Genomic DNA, 18,887 nt, shown 5'->3' with positions numbered 1-18,887 from the left:
ACAAAACAATACAAAAACACTTCGTGGCAAACTTCGTCAGAAGTGGCAAAACCGCCATGATAAACTTGGTTTGGCTTAGTTTGGGAAATAGGTTTATCTTGTAAATGACCAAAATATGGGTCAGCGGTCCTGGACATTTGGACCAAGTTGAAACAATAGCATTACTCTATTGCGCCTAGCAGCGGCAAGCCAAAATGTGTTTGTTTTTATTTTTATGATTGTTAAATCAATATGAAAAGATCGGGTTAGCAAACGTAATTTACACAACGCGTCAGTCCAGCCTCCAAAACAGACCAAACGCATAAATCGATTTTTAACACAGCATTGCAAATATCGATTTCTGGTTCGCCTACATTTTATGTTTCCGATCGCAAACAACGAAAGTAACATATGGAACGAATGGCCGGCGAACCAATATATATAAATGAAAAGCAAACCTTGCATTTAAAAATCATGACCGCTGTTACCGTTTCTGGGGGATTTCCCGAATTCGTCAATTGTTTAAATTATGTCGTAGGTTATTTTCTTCGCTGACTTTTAAATTATAACCCAAGCTTTTTTTGTTTACTTTCAACTAACTAAGCTGGTAAAATACAAGCGTAAGTTTCACAGAGGATTGTTTCGTCTGCAAAAATGAATATGAATTAAAAAAAAGTGGTCTTATACAATAAAGCAACCATAAATAATCACTTTTCTGTAAATGTATGAAAATAAAATAAGTACTCAACAAGATCGACAACAATAAAAGTGTCATAACAAATTTCGAAATTGACGAACGTATAATTTCACGGCTGAGTGAGGTTGTATGGACACGCTCTGCTGGTTCGCCGCAACCTGAAGGAAAATGCGCAAAGGAACTGAATTGTATTTATGTAAAGTTATACCTGCTTGGTCACTTAAGACGCAGTTAGGTGCAGTGCAAGGCAGAAAATGTAAATTAACAACAGTTGTTAAGTGAAAGAAAACCAAACTAAGTCAAAGCAGCCAATAATTTAACCAAACGCAGCTCAACAAGGCTTGCACAAGCTACTAGTTTGTTAACACAAGTGGAGTTATTTATATTGAGTATCTAGGATATATCTTGTCTGTGTATGCATAGGTGTAACTATAACGATTAGCAATTAGTATTCACTTTTCGTCCATTGCAAACAGTTTACATTAGTTCAAGCAGCAATCCAGTATTAAGTTGTAAGCCTTGAGGCAATAGCCTGTTCGAAAGCAACAATGCGTAACAATTACGACAATGGCTTGAAATCATTTCACTCAACCATCAGTATTGCTGTGTTAATTGATAGCTGGTGAGTCTGTAGTGAGGACATTTCGCCAGTATTTAGTGCTAGTTAAACAACATTGCCTTGTCCATGTAGGTAAATGTTTGCTTAGCAGTATCGAATGTACACGCCCCATGTAAAGATGAGACCAGTAAACTCGTTGTCAGTATAATGAACGTTCGTGTCTCGCAGAATTTTTAGAGCTGTATTAGACGTAGTAGCAGTGGTGGGATTCAGCCGGTTCGCACTGGTTAATATAGAACCGTCTCACGAAATTTTATGAGATCAGCTAACTGGTTAGCATTACTGATTACTGTCAATTGGACACTTTGTAACAGAACCGGGTGAAAAATAGACTTTTGTGATAGAACCGACTGACAAAAAAAATTGAATCACACCACTGCATAGCAGCCGTAGATAATTTTGTAATGTTACTAATTTACCAACAATAGTTTAATTACGGTTTTATTTCAACAAGTTTTGTGTAATAGATTGCAGGGCAACATCAAACTATAAACAAGATGAAGACTATAGGTTGGGGAATCGTTCAAATTCCCATTATAAGTCATTACCGAGTGTGTTTCTGCTTAAAACGCGACTTGGTCAATTGTGTAACAGGAACTGGATGGAAAATGTTTGTAAGTATTTAGTTTATCGAAGTAGATTTACTATAACTCGTTCCCGAACCAGTTTTGCGCATTCAACCTATAAAAGCACTATATGTCAAGACCAACATTTGTTTTAACGCTTAAAAAAATTAAAGTGATAGTAGACATTATAACGAGTTCAATATCTAATCAGTTGCTGCCAGGCATATTATCAACTTCATTATGACGAGTTTTTTATGTTTTTATCGTAGACTTTTCACACTACAAGTTTTATTACCTATCGACCCAATGTGTTAACGTTTTATTAAAAGCTGGCATATACGTTCAACCTTGTGTTATTATACCTGGTTCGTTGTTTAATTTAAGGCATCGTTGTTTGTTTTTTCCCGTTGAGCCAACAAATCATACGGGACATGGTATTGTTGACTTTATATGATAAACACGACATGGCAGAACAATGAGGGCAGAAAATATGACAAAAACACAAAGTTTACCCGAAATAATTCCCAGAATATATCGGCGTAATTGGGACTTGGTGTTAACTTGTTAAAATTGTTGACGAATTTTGGTGTTTTGTTTTTTCAGCTGCAAAGCGCACTACGGATTTCTCTACTGACTTTATGGGGAATGAACAATATTGACTACAGTTTGCCTCAAACAGGTCGGTTGTTTACCGTGTTTAACCTGAAAACACAACAGCTAAAAATTGTCATGGGTCAGCATAAGAAACAGTTACTTCCTGGGTGTCTCGTCACAAAACTACAGCAATGTTAAAAACCAGTTGTTTTCAAGCTATTCACTACGAAATCAAGTTATTATTTTCTGTTTTGCCTGAACTCATAATTTATTATTTCCAACAAAGATTGTCGAACACCATACACGGATCTGTTCATAAGTTTAAAGACGGATACAACGGCCCACATAGACGTAAAAAGCGACATGCTTTATTGTTCAAACGTTTCGGCAAATGCTCATGCCATCATCAAACCTTTGAATAGTATAGCATATCGCTTTTTACGTCTATTTGGGCCGTTATTTTCACTATTAAACTTTTTCGTGTTTTAATAATTTAGCGACCCCAGGGTTTAAATCCGAATTTGCAACGGCTAGGTGAGAAATGCTAAATAATACTCCATGAACTTAAAAAATCTGATTATTAAAGAGTTTTGGAGTGTTTATTTTCCAAACGCAAATTAACTGCTCGCAAAAGTCTATTATTACGTCACAACAATAACAAACGTTATGTTCCAGATTATCTGATAATCGGCGTTTACGTGGAGTTGGCAGTTCTCGGCTTGCAAGTGTTGGATGGGATGGTAACACTGGGTAGCGGGTGGTGTGTAAGTACATGTGAAGGTTGGAAATAACTCAAGTGTGGAACGAAAAGGGGTAATTTGAAACCCACGGCACAAAATATGCACTTACACCGTAAACCAGTAACGTGCAAGTTTATAGAGCTCTTCTGGCAAATGTATTTGATTCCGAAGTTTTGACGTCCTATACAGGTCGCCTTCATTAAGGTAAAAACCTGTATATAGGACGTCGAAACGTCGGAATAAAAATACAATTGCCAGAAGAGCTCTGTAAACTTGGTATTATACCTAACAGCAATAGCGTTTTTACAGTAGCGTACAAGTTGTGTTAAATACCCAGCAGCATGAACTAAACCAACCATTATGAAATCCGCTTCATATTCGAGTCTGATCGGTTTAAGTTTTCAATAGCTTGTGGATAATCTCCTACTGTCTTAAGTCGTTCCATTATAAAGCATAACGGCGTCTTTTAATTAAAAATAACGCCGCTTATCAAAACATATAATTTCACCCCTGGTGTGAATTAACAACGAACCATTTCAGCTCATTCCATTTTACTTGACTGGAAATTGTGACGTCACCATCACCTTTGTAGCTTCATTGTGCGTAATATGTGACGTAATCGAACAGAACGTTGCCTCTAAATCGAGAATGATGCATTGTTTCGTCGAATTTTAAATCAATACGATTATTTTCATTTTGTAAATATTCTTTCAACACAAGCCAAAAAGTTTGGACAGTTCATTTCACTTGTTGAAACGGACGGCCGATTATTTGTTGTAATGTTTCAGAATTTTATGTGTTGTTTTAAACTTGTACGTGTTTGTCACAGGAAAACATGTACATGCTGTACCCGTGTCTAGTAATTATACCGATATCGTTTCTGATTGACGTTGGAGTAAAGGCGACTTGCTATGGAGGTCTGTTTCTATGGCCTGTGGTGAGTTTGATCAACTAATGTAGATTGGACCGGTAAAGTGAGCAGCTTCATTCTAAACACCAGGAATGACTGCGCGCTTTTCAAACCATCACACGTTGTTGTAAAAGTTTATATTATTTACAGGTCACCACGTTTGGAATATTTTCTCTCATAGAAGTTTGGTTCCGTTATTTGTCGCTGGTAAGTTTTTTTAATAGTTTAACTGAATTTGTTAAAACTGTTAATTTGTAACACTATACACGGATTTGTTCATAAGTTTAATGATGCGAATAACGGCCCAAATAGACGTAAAAAGCGACCGGCTTTATTATTCCAGCGTTTCGGCAACTGTTAATTTGTGTTTTACCAAACTTATAACCACCCAAGTTTTGTAAGTCATAATAACTCAACGGTAGTTATGAAGTAAAAACCTAGGTCAAATTCTTCCAGTTCTTTGATAAACAGAACGCATGTTAACATGCACTAAGAATTAAAGAACATGTTATTGCGTAATCTTAACGTTCCGCTGGTGGTCAAATTGCCCGGTAAAACTAAACATGTACGCCATAATATTGCGTAGGACATACCAGAAAGTAGTTGGTGTAGTTAATGTTGGATTGAACGTATCATGTTTCAAACCATGTTCGGTAAACAAGCCGTAATATTGCCAGGTTAGTAACGCAAATAACACAAGGTTGGAAAGGTACTGGAGTCAGGCGACTGTTACGTAACTGTTGAAGCTGTTTACTTTCAAACGTCCCAACATTCATGCGTCACAGTAACAAACAAACGATGCTCAATAAGCATTACGTCAAGTTGTTATACAATAACCTTCATGTATCGAGTTTTACGTTGAATAATAGCCCACATATTAGTTAAGAAAGTGTCCAGCACTGAAACATGAAGTAACTTCTTTTTGAGGCAAGAAAAAAATTATAAATTCGTAAATTAAAATGAGACCCAGTACCAGGTACCTTACGCCTCTAAAATTTCTTAGCATTACAAAACTTCTGGTCCCTAATCGGTCCGCAAACCCCAGGTAAGAAGGCACTTCTGTAGTTGGTCGATCAAGTGTTATTTAAACTTTAAACACTCAACTGTTAGAAACACCGTTACTAACTTACACTTTATACCAACAGCTGTATTGCTGGATCGCCGTGATTTCGTTCATCTACTATTCACGAGGAATCGATCAACCTTTCGCAAAACCCGAACCAGGAGACAAACCGGTGCGACAAGCGAGCCGAGCGTCATCGGCAAGAAATCCGTTCAGCAGGTCGTCGACCCTGTCACGGAGAGGACGCCGCTCTTTCCTCCTGAGAGGAAAACCTGAGGAAGATAAGGAGCAGGGAGCAGACCAAGCGCTCATCCACACCTCCTCCCACTCATCTTCTTCGACTCCAAGTCGCCATGGAAACGAACATTCCAATCAATTGTCAATTAACGACGACGCAACCGAAACATTGATCAACCCCGCATTAGGGAGTTCACCTTCTAACCCATCTACCCCCACAGCTCCTTCATCTATAGGTGAACCCCCCATTGTCCCAGTGAGGAATAAAAGAAAAGGAGGTTTCATTCCAGGTTTCTTGAGGAACCAACAACCCACAGAAATGCAGCGATCAATATCAAATGAAGTGGTAAGTTTGACTGATAAGCAGCAAGTAAATTTTACTGTGTGAAACAGCACTTGCTTGAGTTGAGTTTATTTCGCTTGGTGAAAGACAACATAGCGACACAATTGCACTAAAACAATCACCAAGCCGGAAAAAGATGCGCAACGTTGAAACACTATAAAGCACATAAAAGTGGAGGGCACAATTGGTGGATGAAAGCTAAACAGGCTTAGGTCAGAAATCCAAACTGAAATCAAGGCGTTTTTGATGTTTTCATGTAGGCCAAGCACTTTAACCAATTATTCAAGTTCTTACCCCGAAAACTAAGGACTAACCCAATGAATTACAATCTGGCAGTTGATCAGTAAAACATTTGTTAATTTAGAAAGACTTAGTCTTTACTGACTCTGAACAACTGGTATAATCAAATTCAAGCAAAATAACCATTTTAGGCTTGCTTTTAAACTCCTGCCGATAAAACAATGCTTGACAATGAAACATTTGTTTATTAATAGCAGGAATCAAAAAAGACAAAATCGAAAAAACCAACACTACCTTCGTTACCACCAGTGGGAAGCACACAACATTGGGGGAAAACAGTGAGTTTAAATCTGTTCTCTGCATCAAAAACATTCTGTAATTTAACTTTTACTTTGCAGAGTGGCAGCCTTCCGTCCCCGAACCCACAAGAAATTTACAAACCAGAAGAATCATTCTTTGTGTAAATCTGTGTCTGCTGCCTTTATATCATTTCTATGCTTCTATTTCCACATATTTTGTAGGTCAAATAAAGTTGTACATTTATCTTTTCTTGTGTCGTTGGAATTGAATAGCAGTGTACATGTTTATGTTGGATTGCTGCTTGGGTCATTGTGACTTCACTTTCAAATTATTTGTATCCCGCTTCTCAATTTTGCGCAATTGTTTTTTCTTCATTCTCTTGATCTTTGCAGTGTTTTTTATCTGGAAAATACACACAGAGATGATAAAGAAATCATGACCATGTATCAATTACAGGCAGAAATAGATCATTACTGGATAGTTTTTTCACTTTCATTGATATTTAACTTGTTCAAACACGCCCATCTTAGTCTAGAAACAGATCTCTAAACATCTTTGCTTTGCATGTTTGTGATAAGCCCAACCAAAGCCCTGAAGACCTTCGCCGACACCAGGTTAGAAATCATTTCATTACAGCAGGGATTTAATAAGGCTGTGATATAACACAGATGATTCTTTCAATTTGCTATTGTATTTCTGTTTATCAGATATATATCTTTTTATCACAGATTCTTAAATGCAGTTATTTGCATGAAAACAATTCACAGTTTGAGTGTGATTTTGTATTATTTTATCAATGTAACAAAAGTTTGTATAGTATGTTTCTCTAGCGACTTTTTTCTTGGCCCGCAAAGTTTGAGACCCCTGCTATTCAGCTTACAGAGATGGTAAACATACAACCCACAAAACTTACAACTTGGACAATTTCAGATTTTCGTTGATTCTCTTCTTTGCGCTTCCGATGAGCTTCCACTCGTTGACGATGTTCAATTTTCTCTTGTCTAAAAACAAGAAAATTAATGATTTTTGGAGGAATTTTTTCTTGTTAGAAGAATATATTTTAAACTAAGTAGAGTAAGTGCTATTCCCAAACATCTACAATATTATTTGAATCCACTGGACAGCGCTGATGTCTGGTTATTAGGGTACCACAGTAAACATGCACCAGGCCATGACAGTTGCACTAAGAGTTTTTAACAGCCTGTATATTTTAGCTGTCTTATATTACAATTGGGCAAATCTCAGTCTCCAGAATATGACAGTTCCCAATGAGACTTCAGGCGCTATGACCAATAAGACCAGGTATACAACGTATGTGATAAACAGGGCCAGGCAGTACTTTATGCATAATTTCTGTCTGCAGTAAGAAAAAATTGCACATACTCTGCAGACTGAGACCAAATCCATTTAACAACCATTTACCTGCGAGCTTCAGTTACTTTTTGTTGGTATTGTTTTAAAGAAAGCTTTTCTGCTCTCTGTATTGATTTCTTGTGCCAGCTTGATCTTAGGGGCTTGTCTTTTGGAAGTGATGAAAACCTGATTATAACAAATATATTTGTCAATTTATTATCCACAAAAAAAAACTTCCTAAACATCATTGACAAGGCAAATATAATTCAATTTCTGGTGTACATAAACAAAAACATTTCACCTTGATGTGTTTTTGGATTTCCACCAGCGTCCAGATTTAGGAATCCCCTTTTCCGGTTGCTGTTTTACAACCTCCTTTGCTTCGCCCTCAACCACCATTTCCGCTTTTGCCTAACTTTTCTTTTTTTAAATCAGCAACTTGAATAAAAAGTCAAAAACTGAACACATGTAAGGCGCTGAAAACTGCATGAGAGAAACGTATTACATGACAAAATAAAATTTACGTAATTTTTATGCTGCGAAGATCAAAAATATAATATAAGAAGCTTGTCCTAAAATTTTTATTATGTTTATTAAGTATCAAATTAAGCAGTTTATTCTTTATAGAAGCTGAAATATTTTTCAATAAAAGTTGTGTGCATTTGTCCTCTCATTGGATATTTGTGGAATCTCGTCAACTTACATTTTAATAAACGTTGATTCAGCAGTTTTCTTAAGTTAAATTTAGGCATTTAATTTTTTTTAGTAAATCCATTCAAAATGGCTCGGGTTCTGGTTGGTGTTAAACGTGTAATTGATTATGCTGTGAAGGTAAGATAGTAGTTTTTTGTGTTTTTGTCGCTCAATATGAACAATATTACTCACATATTACAGATCAGAGTAAAACCTGACAAAACCGGCGTTGTTACTGAAGGAGTTAAACATTCTATGAACCCTTTTGATGAAATTGCAGTGGAGGAAGCTATTAGGTAGATTATTTTTTTACTAACAATGTTAAAAACATCTTGTTTACCTTTGCTGCAAGAATTCAAATGCAGCAAATAAAAATTTCAAAAAGCTGTATTAGTTTCTTTTCATGCATTTGTTTTGGTGCAATTAAGACTAACCTTTGTATAATAAAATAAATTTACTTTTGTACAAAAGGCTCCGAGAGAAAAAACAAGCCAGTGAAGTTGTTGCTGTGACATGTGGACCAACACAGAACCAGGAAACTCTTCGAACTGCGCTAGCGATGGGAGCAGATCGTGGTATCCATGTTGAAGTTCAAGGAAAAGATTATGAAAGCATGACTCCATTGCATGTAAAGCACAATCATGTGTGTTTAGCATTTGTGGCTTGTTTTGAATTATCTGTTTGCAGGTGTCCAAGATTCTGGCCAAACTTGCAGAGCAGGAAAAAGCTGATCTTATCATTCTTGGAAAACAAGCCATTGATGGAGATTGCAACCAAACAGCCCAAATGACTGCATCTATACTGGATTGGGCTCAGGTACTTGGTTTTTATTGGTATCGAATGCCAGTGATCTGGTGTTTCATTGGGTAAATGCTTTTGTTTTTGACCCTTTTTGTCTTTATGTGTTCAGGGTTTACCACTGACAAGATTTGGGAATATTTACCCTGGTTTGGGTATTGTAATATTTCATCGCTTTTGCTTCAATCATGATTTTTCAAATACAAGAACCACAGATAGCAATATCAGAATATTGAATATGCTCAGAATGGTATTACTTATCTTGCCATTTCATTGCAGGGTACCTTTGCATCTGAAATTAAATTGGAAGATTCAAAAATGACCGTGATTCGAGAAATTGACGGAGGTTTGGAAACAGTGGAACTTAAAATGCCAGCAGTAGTGTCAGCAGATCTCAGACTGAATGAACCAAGATACGCAACCTTACCAAATATTATGGTAAGCAACGGAGTCACAACAAAAAAGTGACTAGTTCAAAAGATAAATCGAAACCCCTTAGTATTACAAATTAATGTAGATTAGTGTTTTTTTTACTCATGTGCCAATGCAAATACAAGTGTTCACGTTTCGATTGCAACAATCATCTCATGTTTTAGGAGTTTGATGGTAAACTGTGGTTGACAACACCTTTTTGCTACCAAAAACAGTCATACTTATCAAATGAACGTCACAAATGAATTTATTAGAGTATTTTAGTCAATTTTTAGGGTGTTGTGCACCAAAATGTGGGTGTTACGGTGCTGTAATTTAAGAACTAGTCTATGTCTGGTCTTATACCCCATGATTGTGTTTTATACAGGACATTTTGGTGATTTGTATATTGTATTATTAGATAATTGTTATGAATATTCCACAACTGCATTCACAAATATACAAAATTATTTATCACAGAAAGCAAAAAAGAAGAAAGTTGCCAAAACCTCTCCAGCTGATCTGGGAGTTGACATGAAATCCAGTATTGAAGTTTTGGAAGTTGTCGACCCTCCTGAGAGGGAAGCGGGAATAAAAGTGGAGAGTGTTGAGCAATTAGTGGGAAAACTAAAGGATGGCGGTGTTATTTAAAATATCTCGTTTACTTCAAAATATTCAATCACTTTGTGCAACAAATAATTTTTGCAAATAAAAGAAATTTACTATGGGTTTTCAAAGTTAGTTTCCAGACTATTTGCTCATTTCCTTTTTTAATACAAGTTGATTAATTTTCACAACTCCATGCAAAGTGTAACATTGGCAGCATTGCATATATACAGACCACAAAGAACATACACACTTATGTTAAGACCTGCTGTTCAGAATGACAGATGCAATGGAAACTGTGGACTCGGTTTTGAATCTGTGTATGGACAGAATCTATGACCGACTTCAACTGAGCGCATTTTTTCCATATCTTCTGCAGAAATGCTAAAGTCAAAAATCTGCAAATTATCTTCCATTCTTTTTGGATTTGCTGACTTTGCTAAAACAATGTGTCCTTTCTCAATCTGCCAGCGAAGTAGAATTTGAGCTGACGTCTTGCCATACTTTGTGGCTAATTCTTTTATGAACTTGTCGTTCAAGATGTCAGGGTCATGCGGCTTTAGACGCCCACCTAGTGGTCGGTATGTGGTGAGGACTATGTCATGTTTTGCACAGAATTCCCGCAAGTGATCCTGTTGTAAATAAGGATGGCCCTCCACTTGATTTGTGACAGGTTTGATTTTACAGTTATCCACTATTTGCTGAATTTGTTGGCTGTTAAAGTTTGAAACACCAATAGACTTTGTTAATCCCATTTCAACACACTTTTCCATTTCTTTCCAAATTTCCTTCGGTTCAATATCATCAAACATAGGTTTTCCATCTTTGTCATTTTTCCCTTCTGGACTAACTTTTTCCTCATACATGGGTGTTCTGCAGACCGGGGTGTGGATCAAATACAAATCCACAAACGGCAGGTTCAAATTTTCCAGGCTCTGTTTCAACGCAGGAATAACCAACGAAGGTCGATTGCAAGTATTAGGAAGCTTCGTAACTACTCTGATATCGTCTCGCGCAATTTTAAGCTCATCTATTGCATCGAGCACAGCCTTGCCGACATGATCTTCATTGCTGTAGTAGTACGCAGTGTCTATGTGCCTGTAACCGATCTTCAAGCCGTGCTTTACTGCTTCGTAAACTTCTGACCCGAGAGCACGGTAAGTTCCCAGCCCTAACATTGGCAAAGTCGTGCCGTTGCACAAGGTTTTCAGCGGAGCAAGGTTAGACATGATGGTTTAAGTGACGAAAACGTGATCTTCCTTTCTAGCTGTGTTGTATCGCAAACAAAAAATGTCCCGTTGACAAATTGGTAACCACTGAACACAAAAACCACGCACGCGTAAAACTGCTCAACCATAACGAGTGCGCTGGGTAAGTCCCTAATAGACGAATAAATATAGCTCAGCTGTAAATAAAATGTATTTCCATGTTAGTGTTGTTTTATTTTAAGGCTCCCTTCACCAATACAGCATTAACGAGCGTGGATCCCTGATAAGAATCAACTAAAGAATATAAGAAACAAAACAGACTACGTAGGTGAAGTGTAATAAAGATCATATACAATGAAAAAAAAAAGTTGAAGCAACAACTTGCTTTATCTCTGGGCACCTTGCACTTCTGTTGACCTTACATCCAGCGGTGGGATTCAACCGGTTTGCACTGGTTCTATAGAACCGTCTTACTAAATTTTATAAAATCAGCGAACCGGTTAGCATTGCTACCGTCAATAGACTTTTTGTAACAGAACCGGCTAAAAAAATATGACTAATGTGCTAGAACTGGCTAGCAAAAAAATTGAATCCCACCTCTGCTTACATCTAATATTACTTGACAGGTAAAATTCTGTTTTGCACCTTAACCTATTCTGAACATAACTAACTTGCACTTACAGACGTAAAACACTGTAATGCATCATGATAGTTGTGCAACATATAGGTAACATTGGTTTGTGTAACAAAATGTGAGGAAAAAAATGTTTGATTGAGGTACAAACAAGGTACAATTGGCTCAATGTCACCAAAACAATAGTTTTGAGTTTGTCACAACACGAATGTTTTCACGAGCAATGTTATATTCTTTCATTGCATCCAGTACTGCTTTACCGACTTGTTGTTCGTTTTTGTACAGTTAAGCAGTGTCAACGTGCCTGTAACCGATTTTCAAGGCATATTTCACAGCATTATACGCTTCCGTCCCTACAGCAGGGAAAGTTCCCAGGCCAATTACTGGAAACTTGATTCCATTGCACATAGTTTTCAATGGAACAATTCCAGACATTATGTTCTATGCTTTGTGACGAAATAAACACACTTGAATGCGCTTTCTAAAAAGGGGAGTTACTTCTGAAATCCACAAAGACCATGACCAGGGAGTCAAGGACGCGTTAAGCTTTGCGGCAAATTTTTGTGAGTGAGTTCTGACTTCATGATGAACAGACGCCAATTTGAATAAAATTACTTTATACTGCCAAACAAAGCTTAAATATGCTTCCTAGGTCAAAAAACATGTGTTTGTCCATATAAAGAGCCATTTTTTCAACAAGTAAAAAACTTACGGCCTCAGTACCCGCTTTTCGGGGGTGATTAGGGCATTTCCTTTTTGTACCCAACACAATCGGCAAAGTAATAAGTCCCTGAATTATTCAGGCTGAATATGACGCAGTGGGTGAATCCCCGCAAATCAATTGAGCAGCGAAGCGTAGCCGATGAAATTGTTGTGCAATTGATAAAGAAATTTCTCTAAAATTTGTTTTTAAAGGTGAAAATTCGTTTTATTACTGCGGCGATCTGAAATTCAGCGTAAAGCATGTGCACAACAAGTGGTGAGAAGTACGTTGAAAGTTGTAGACAATTCTTGTGTGCGTCAAACCACCTGAACGACTGCTGGGAACTCTTTAAATCTGACGATCTGCAAAGTCCAATACTGGTCAAAAAGTTTGTGAAAAAAATCGACATTTCTCTTGTGTCTGAGAGGTTACAGGGCAAACTTAACGAAACAGAGGATGTCCTTCTTATGTACGAATGCCATGCTGTATTTAGTGTAAGTTATTGCAACCCGGTTCTATACTTCAACATAAACACGATGGACGGTCGAAGTTTGGCGTTGGAGGATTGTTGGGATATTGTTATGTCGTTTAGGGGAAACCAGTTTACAGAAAATATGAAATGGTCAACTTTGACTCAACAAGAACATCCAGTTTATCGAAAACCTTATTTTGTTTTGCATCCCTGCCATACCGCTGACTTTATGAAGGCATTCAATGCATCATCAAACTTTAATTATGTGTTAGCTTGGCTGAGTGTAACTTTACCTGTGATTGGTTTGGAGATTGAAACCGACATGTATTATAATTATTTTACTAAAAAAGTTAAGCAATAACACTATATTTTTGCTAGGTTTTAGGGTTGACAATATGGCGTACTCATTGAGTCGTGCAATCATAAATCGACATTTACTTCGGATATTAATGCCAACATCAGCTCAACCCCTCATTGCCTGCTATCACAACTGTCAATCAACAAAAACCAAACAAGGCTTGTTAAAAAACAAACAGATCTGTGTTTATCCACGAAGAAACGTCATCACAAGTGAAACTCCGAACCCACTTGGCGAGGAAACTAAAGAAAATTCAGACAACAAAGACAAAGATGAAAATGAAGACTTTGATGTGAAAACTCAGATATTGGACCAAGCTCTTGAGTTTGTTGAAGTTTATGGATGGTCGCGAGAAGCAATATCAAATGGTGCTGAGGCTTCAGGTTACGCCGGCGTGGCTGAAGGAATGTTCAGAAATGGTGGATCTGATCTCGCACTGCATTTTGTAAGGAAATGTAATGCACATTTTGAAGAATATTTGAAATCAGAAAGTGAAAAACTTAAAGAGACAGATGACAAACCAAATGTTACCGCTTTTCTTAGAGATGCAATAGAATTCAGACTCAGAATGATAATTCCATACATTGGCTCATGGCCACAAGCAATGTCTTTGTTGTTACATCCCAACATTATTACAAGTAGTATGGGGGAACTGACCCGAATGGTTGATGATGTATGGTATTACGCTGGTGACACTTCAGCTGATATTAAGTGGTATGCAAAACGTGGACTACTTGCAAAGTTGTACGGAAGTATGCAACTTGTCATTCTAACTGACCAATCTCCTGACTTCAGAGATACTTGGGCCTTTTTGGATAGAAGGTATAGTATAATCTGCCTAACACCTCACAATATATGTATACATTGCCCAAAAACAAATGGACTTCACCATATAGTGCTTGACATATTGACTGCTAACCATAAGTTATCTTATATCTGACAATCTAAAGTAAAAACATAATGAAAAAAGGTTAAACATTATTGTTGAGAATACACTAAAAACCTCAGTGATATTTTAGATAGGCAACATGGTAAATTTTTCACAAGGTATATGTATACATTTTGTTTTAGTGTTACTTGTTTGAGATAATGGTGAGTACTTATGTGTTCCATAGGTTTGTTTTATTGGACCTGTGTTTGAAGTGAGTTTACACTCCTGGTGAACTATGTTACAGAAAAACTTGTTTCATTTTTTAGACTTTCTGACATGGAGAAAATGTCTGAAATTTCAGAGTCTATTCAACAAGGAACAGAATCAATTGGTGAAACTCTCACTGCCGGATTTACTGTGCTTCGCAATATAACTGGATTTGGGGAACAAAGACGCTAATTTATTACATGTAAAATTCACTATAAGTTGCATAAAACATTGCACAAAAGTGTAATGAAATCATGATTAAGCCACAAGCTTGTGTTGCAACTGATATTTCGTTCGTTTTTTTTATGTTTTCGAGCATGTATACTACATTGTTTCCCAACAAATGTGACAATGAATATACATGAAAGGTTTAGATTGTTCAGCACAAGAATATAGTAGCACTACAGATGCAAGTGAAAGTAATAAAGTGATTAGGTCAACCCAAACTCCTCCAGAATACTTCTTGTAGCCTCTGCCTCCTGATTTTCTTCCTGAAGAGCATCAGAGTTTTCTACTGCTCGGAGAACTTTGTTTTTAGATGATTCCTGAATTTCTCCAGCCAGCAAAAATTCATCCAGAATAAAATAAGCTTTTTCAAAGTTAAATATGATGTCGAGTTCACAAACGCTTCCAAAGTACTTGTCAAGTATTTCAACATATCTGTGAATTACTTCCAATGCCAGAAGCTCATTGTCAGTGTCTTCTATGGCACAGCAGAAGAAAAGTGAAGCATACCTTTTATAGACAACCTTTAACATAATCAAAAGTTTGATATGCATTACTTAATTTAATGTCTTGCATATCAAGTCGGAGTTTATTTTTAGTTCAACAGTTGCAGCAAAGAACAGTGCTAAAAATGTTATTTTAAACCAATGTTCATTAAATTTTTTATCTCAAACCAATTACAAAATTATTAGGCATAATATGTTCTGTAAAGTAAAGACACATTCAGTATAAGAGGCCCTTAACATTCACATTAATTAAAAGTGGAATATTTTTTTTTACAAACAACAAATACCTTGAAATCTTTCCAGTCAAGGAAATTGCACATTTTTGGTCGTCGTTGAAGCACAAGAGCCACCAAATCCCGTAGGATTTTCTTCTTTTCTTTGTCTCCAATAGCGTAAAACCATTTCTGGAGTCTCACTTTGCCTTGGCGGCTGAACAAAAGCATAAATTTCATCATATTTACCGATTTTATTAAAAATATCAATTGTCTGTAATTTGATGATATTTCCGAAACGATCGTCGTGTGTGGATACTTTTACGGAGCCAACGCTGTTTTGTTTCGACAGAAAAACAAAATTATGTCTGAAGATTTAATAATCAGCATTTTTTTACAAAAGTCTTAATTTTTTTATTTTTTATTTAGAATCATTTCTCGAACAAGAAAATACTTTGTACTTTTAAAGTTTTAGTTAAAGTACCAAAATAAATTAAGTAGATTTTTTAGGAGTTAATTTGTAATTTTTGTAAGTAGCTCTAATTCCACAGAATCGCAAATGTTTTGTCCTAAAAATCCAGAAAATTATATTGCTCATTACATAAGTGTGTGTTAAAGTGTATGTTTCAGTACTAAACGGGTGCATTATACTTTGTTGCATTCGATGGGCAAGTCCACTTGCTAAATTGTTGTCATAACTTAACTCCATGCTGTGTCCCGAAATCTACAGATTCAAGTATGAGTTGTCATTGTTTGCTGGTATAAACTGGCAATATTCTCGTCGTAAATCCTAACAATGGCAATCTGATACCCGAATATGTTTTACGGCTATTCTAAAGCTCATTATCTCATTGTTTACCATTCGGGCATGTTGGGAACTGATTTTCTTATGCGTACAACGCTGTATATGTTGGATCATTCGCAACGTAGCGGTATTGACTAACGCTAGGTAATTCATATCAGCAAAGAACTTGTTTATTTCCACATTCAGAAAGTTGTGAAAGTTGGTCGCTATGAGCGAGGTTGAAATGGTGAGAAAATTTTAGGGCGTTGTTTTCAAGTCGGTTTTAATCAAAGTTTCTGTTATTTTAGATACGTTCGGAGTTGGATTTGTGGAAAGAAAAGGTATTATTTTCCTTACTGCTTCAGTTTTGTTTTTTGCCACTACTTCGTTTAATTACTGATGACCCTGTTTTCCATTAATGCGTTTCGTCTTGTTGCATAACGACCCGACAAAGGGCAATTTTCAGTTTTCGGACTGTCGCCTGATTGTCGAAAAATGTAAAAAAGAAGTTCGAATTCGATTAGTTTTTAAATATCACAACCTACTTGCGCTTTCTAAAATTTTTTTGTCGCTAGGTGGAGACGGTTAGAAAGGAGAGAGATGATTTACTACATCAACTGGATTTGGCTTCAAGTTATGGATCAGGTGCAAGTTTCAACGTGAGTGGGTCAATTCCTCAGTTCCTCGTGTAAAATTTTCTGTTTGTGTGTTTGTGCTTTTCAAGTTCAATTCAAGTTATCAGTCGACACCAGAACCACTAAGGCAGGGGTTCCCAACCTTTTTACGGTCTCGTACCACTTGGATGCTCTGTACTGCCATGCGTACCACTTCTTGCAGAACAACTAATTTGATCGAATCATATTTAATTCAGAAGAATAATATTGGCCTACTAAAACAACACTACAGCACCACAACTAAATTGGATGAGATTTTTGTTTTTGTTTACTGTAAAGAAAATATAAAGTTGTGAATCTAGGTTTTTGTGGAAAAAAAAACAGAATCTACTCGCGTACCACCTGAAAAACCGTACCACAGGTTTGGAACCCCTGCACTAAGGTGATAAAACGCTGTGATCTCAGGGTCGTGGGCTCAAATTCCAGGCCAAACTTTTTTAAGCCCTGCAGAAGCTGAATACAATACGTTTCTCAAATGTGTTGTATGCAAAGCAGCATATGCAATTTTAATTTGTCCTGGTTCATAAAGTTTGTGAATTAAATGTTTGAATTCAGAAAAGTTACGACTCCTTGGAAAATTTGCGCGAAATTCACATCGAAACGATAAAGTCAATGGAGCGGAACGAACGTCGTTATCGGATGGAGGCGAGGGGATTGTGTGCGAAGGTTTGGAAACAAAATAAGTTGATCTTAACTCTAACCTGTGCATGGAAAGCATCCAGTGGTGGGATTCAATTTTTTGTCAGTCAGTTTTATCACAAAAGTCATATTTTCAGCCGGTTCTGTTACAAAAAGTCCATTGACAGTAACCAGTAATGCTAACCGGTTCGCTGATCTCATAAAATTTCGTGAGACGGTTCTATAGAACCGGTGCGAACCGGCTGAATTCCGCCACTGGGGGCACTTCCTACGCAACTAATTGCTTATCTATGTGCTGTGTGCGTTAACCCTCAAACCGCCCGTCTCTAGTCGTAGCAGGCTCTGTATATACGTTTTAGCCCCAAGAAAATATTAATCTGGTTATTATGTAACCTTAACCCCTCTATGACGTGTCAGTATTGTATCCTAGCAACCTGCGTAAACAATTCTAAACACTGCTTTCTTATTGTCATTGCGAACTCTTGTGCGGTGCTATTTCTTTTTGCTGATTCATACATTAATATTTGTCATGTCATGTTATGTCACAGATCGGAGTCATGGATGACCAACTACACTACCTACGTCAGAGACGAATGGACCACACATAAATGCCGTACTTTTGTTTTTATTGTTGTGCAACGAGCACCGCTGGCCGGCGATAAAGAGCACTTACGGTCACGTGTGTGTTGATTAGCAACAGGGAGGAGAGTAATGTTCATCACGAGGGAATGAGTCGAGCCCCTGTAAGTGAGAACAGGGCAACAAACTCAACTCACTGCCAAATCATGACATTTCAGGTTCCTGATGCCAACACACACTGAGCAAATTAACAACCGAAACATTCACAAACACGAAAAAGAGTAAAGAGCAGTGGTGGGATTCACATTTTTTGTCAGCAGGTTCTATCACAAAAGTCACTTTTTCAGCCGGTCCATTGACAGTAAGCAGTAATGCTAACCGGTTTGCTGATGCTATAAAATGGTTCTATAGAACCGGTGCGAACCGGCTGAATCCCACCATAGGTAAGGGGCAGAAACTTTATAAAACTCGGGGTTAAACTACTACAGCATTATGCAAGTCGGTTAACGCTTACTACCAGGTAAAGTGAAAACCAATTTGATTCGTAAAACGCCTTGACATTGGCTACAATATTAGTTTGGCTTATAAAATGGGAATGATTTTGTT

At 37.1% G+C, this 18,887-nt stretch overlaps 5 protein-coding genes and 1 pseudogene across 8 annotated transcripts; 3 read left to right on the top strand and 3 right to left on the bottom strand.

Annotated features, from left to right (window-relative positions):
- The first annotated feature begins 1,733 nt into the window (after nucleotides 1-1,733).
- On the top strand, nucleotides 1,734-6,721 carry LOC145213789 (uncharacterized). Of its 3 annotated transcripts, XM_080082189.1 has the most exons (8): nucleotides 1,734-1,909; nucleotides 2,465-2,540; nucleotides 3,131-3,219; nucleotides 4,025-4,132; nucleotides 4,256-4,312; nucleotides 5,251-5,751; nucleotides 6,243-6,326; nucleotides 6,387-6,721. In XM_080082189.1, exons 1-8 carry the CDS (start codon nucleotides 1,793-1,795, stop codon nucleotides 6,450-6,452), a joined length of 1,098 nt encoding a protein of 365 aa, XP_079938315.1. In that variant the 5' UTR covers nucleotides 1,734-1,792; the 3' UTR covers nucleotides 6,453-6,721. The 3 variants fall into 3 exon arrangements, with proteins under 3 accessions (XP_079938315.1, XP_079938314.1, XP_079938313.1); XM_080082188.1 differs by having other exon boundaries at nucleotides 6,246-6,721; XM_080082187.1 differs by having other exon boundaries at nucleotides 6,243-6,721.
- On the bottom strand, nucleotides 6,214-8,125 carry LOC145213793 (coiled-coil domain-containing protein 86-like). The gene is made up of 4 exons (XM_080082191.1): nucleotides 7,943-8,125; nucleotides 7,711-7,827; nucleotides 7,202-7,289; nucleotides 6,214-6,690 (listed from the first exon to the last, which is right to left on the bottom strand). The coding sequence occupies exons 1-4, from the start codon at nucleotides 8,038-8,040 to the stop codon at nucleotides 6,595-6,597; spliced, it is 399 nt and encodes a 132-aa protein (XP_079938317.1). The 5' UTR covers nucleotides 8,041-8,125; the 3' UTR covers nucleotides 6,214-6,594.
- A 215-nt stretch (nucleotides 8,126-8,340) lies between these two features.
- Nucleotides 8,341-10,280, top strand: LOC145213791 (electron transfer flavoprotein subunit beta-like). The gene is made up of 6 exons (XM_080082190.1): nucleotides 8,341-8,472; nucleotides 8,536-8,630; nucleotides 8,806-8,962; nucleotides 9,022-9,150; nucleotides 9,412-9,570; nucleotides 10,024-10,280. The coding sequence occupies exons 1-6, from the start codon at nucleotides 8,422-8,424 to the stop codon at nucleotides 10,192-10,194; spliced, it is 762 nt and encodes a 253-aa protein (XP_079938316.1). The 5' UTR covers nucleotides 8,341-8,421; the 3' UTR covers nucleotides 10,195-10,280.
- LOC145213790 (aldo-keto reductase 1B pseudogene) lies at nucleotides 9,936-11,519 on the bottom strand (annotated as a pseudogene). The gene has a single exon (XR_013856887.1). The product of XR_013856887.1 is annotated as an aldo-keto reductase 1B pseudogene (transcript).
- A 1,363-nt stretch (nucleotides 11,520-12,882) lies between these two features.
- On the top strand, nucleotides 12,883-15,033 carry LOC145214408 (ubiquinone biosynthesis protein COQ9-B, mitochondrial-like). Its single transcript, XM_080082920.1, has 3 exons — nucleotides 12,883-13,188; nucleotides 13,545-14,346; nucleotides 14,722-15,033. Exons 2-3 carry the CDS (start codon nucleotides 13,562-13,564, stop codon nucleotides 14,852-14,854), a joined length of 918 nt encoding a protein of 305 aa, XP_079939046.1. The 5' UTR covers nucleotides 12,883-13,188; nucleotides 13,545-13,561; the 3' UTR covers nucleotides 14,855-15,033.
- LOC145214409 (AP-1 complex subunit sigma-2-like) lies at nucleotides 14,834-16,020 on the bottom strand. The gene is made up of 2 exons (XM_080082922.1): nucleotides 15,681-16,020; nucleotides 14,834-15,411 (listed from the first exon to the last, which is right to left on the bottom strand). The coding sequence occupies exons 1-2, from the start codon at nucleotides 15,846-15,848 to the stop codon at nucleotides 15,094-15,096; spliced, it is 486 nt and encodes a 161-aa protein (XP_079939048.1). The 5' UTR covers nucleotides 15,849-16,020; the 3' UTR covers nucleotides 14,834-15,093.
- Nucleotides 16,021-18,887: the final 2,867 nt, after the last annotated feature.

Source organism: Phallusia mammillata, chromosome 2 (genome assembly GCF_965637545.1).
Source record: "Phallusia mammillata chromosome 2, kaPhaMamm4.hap1.1, whole genome shotgun sequence".
Lineage (NCBI taxonomy): Eukaryota > Metazoa > Chordata > Ascidiacea > Phlebobranchia > Ascidiidae > Phallusia > Phallusia mammillata.
The sequence above is the reverse complement of the archived record's forward strand: the minus strand, read 5'-3'. Positions and strand labels throughout refer to the sequence as shown.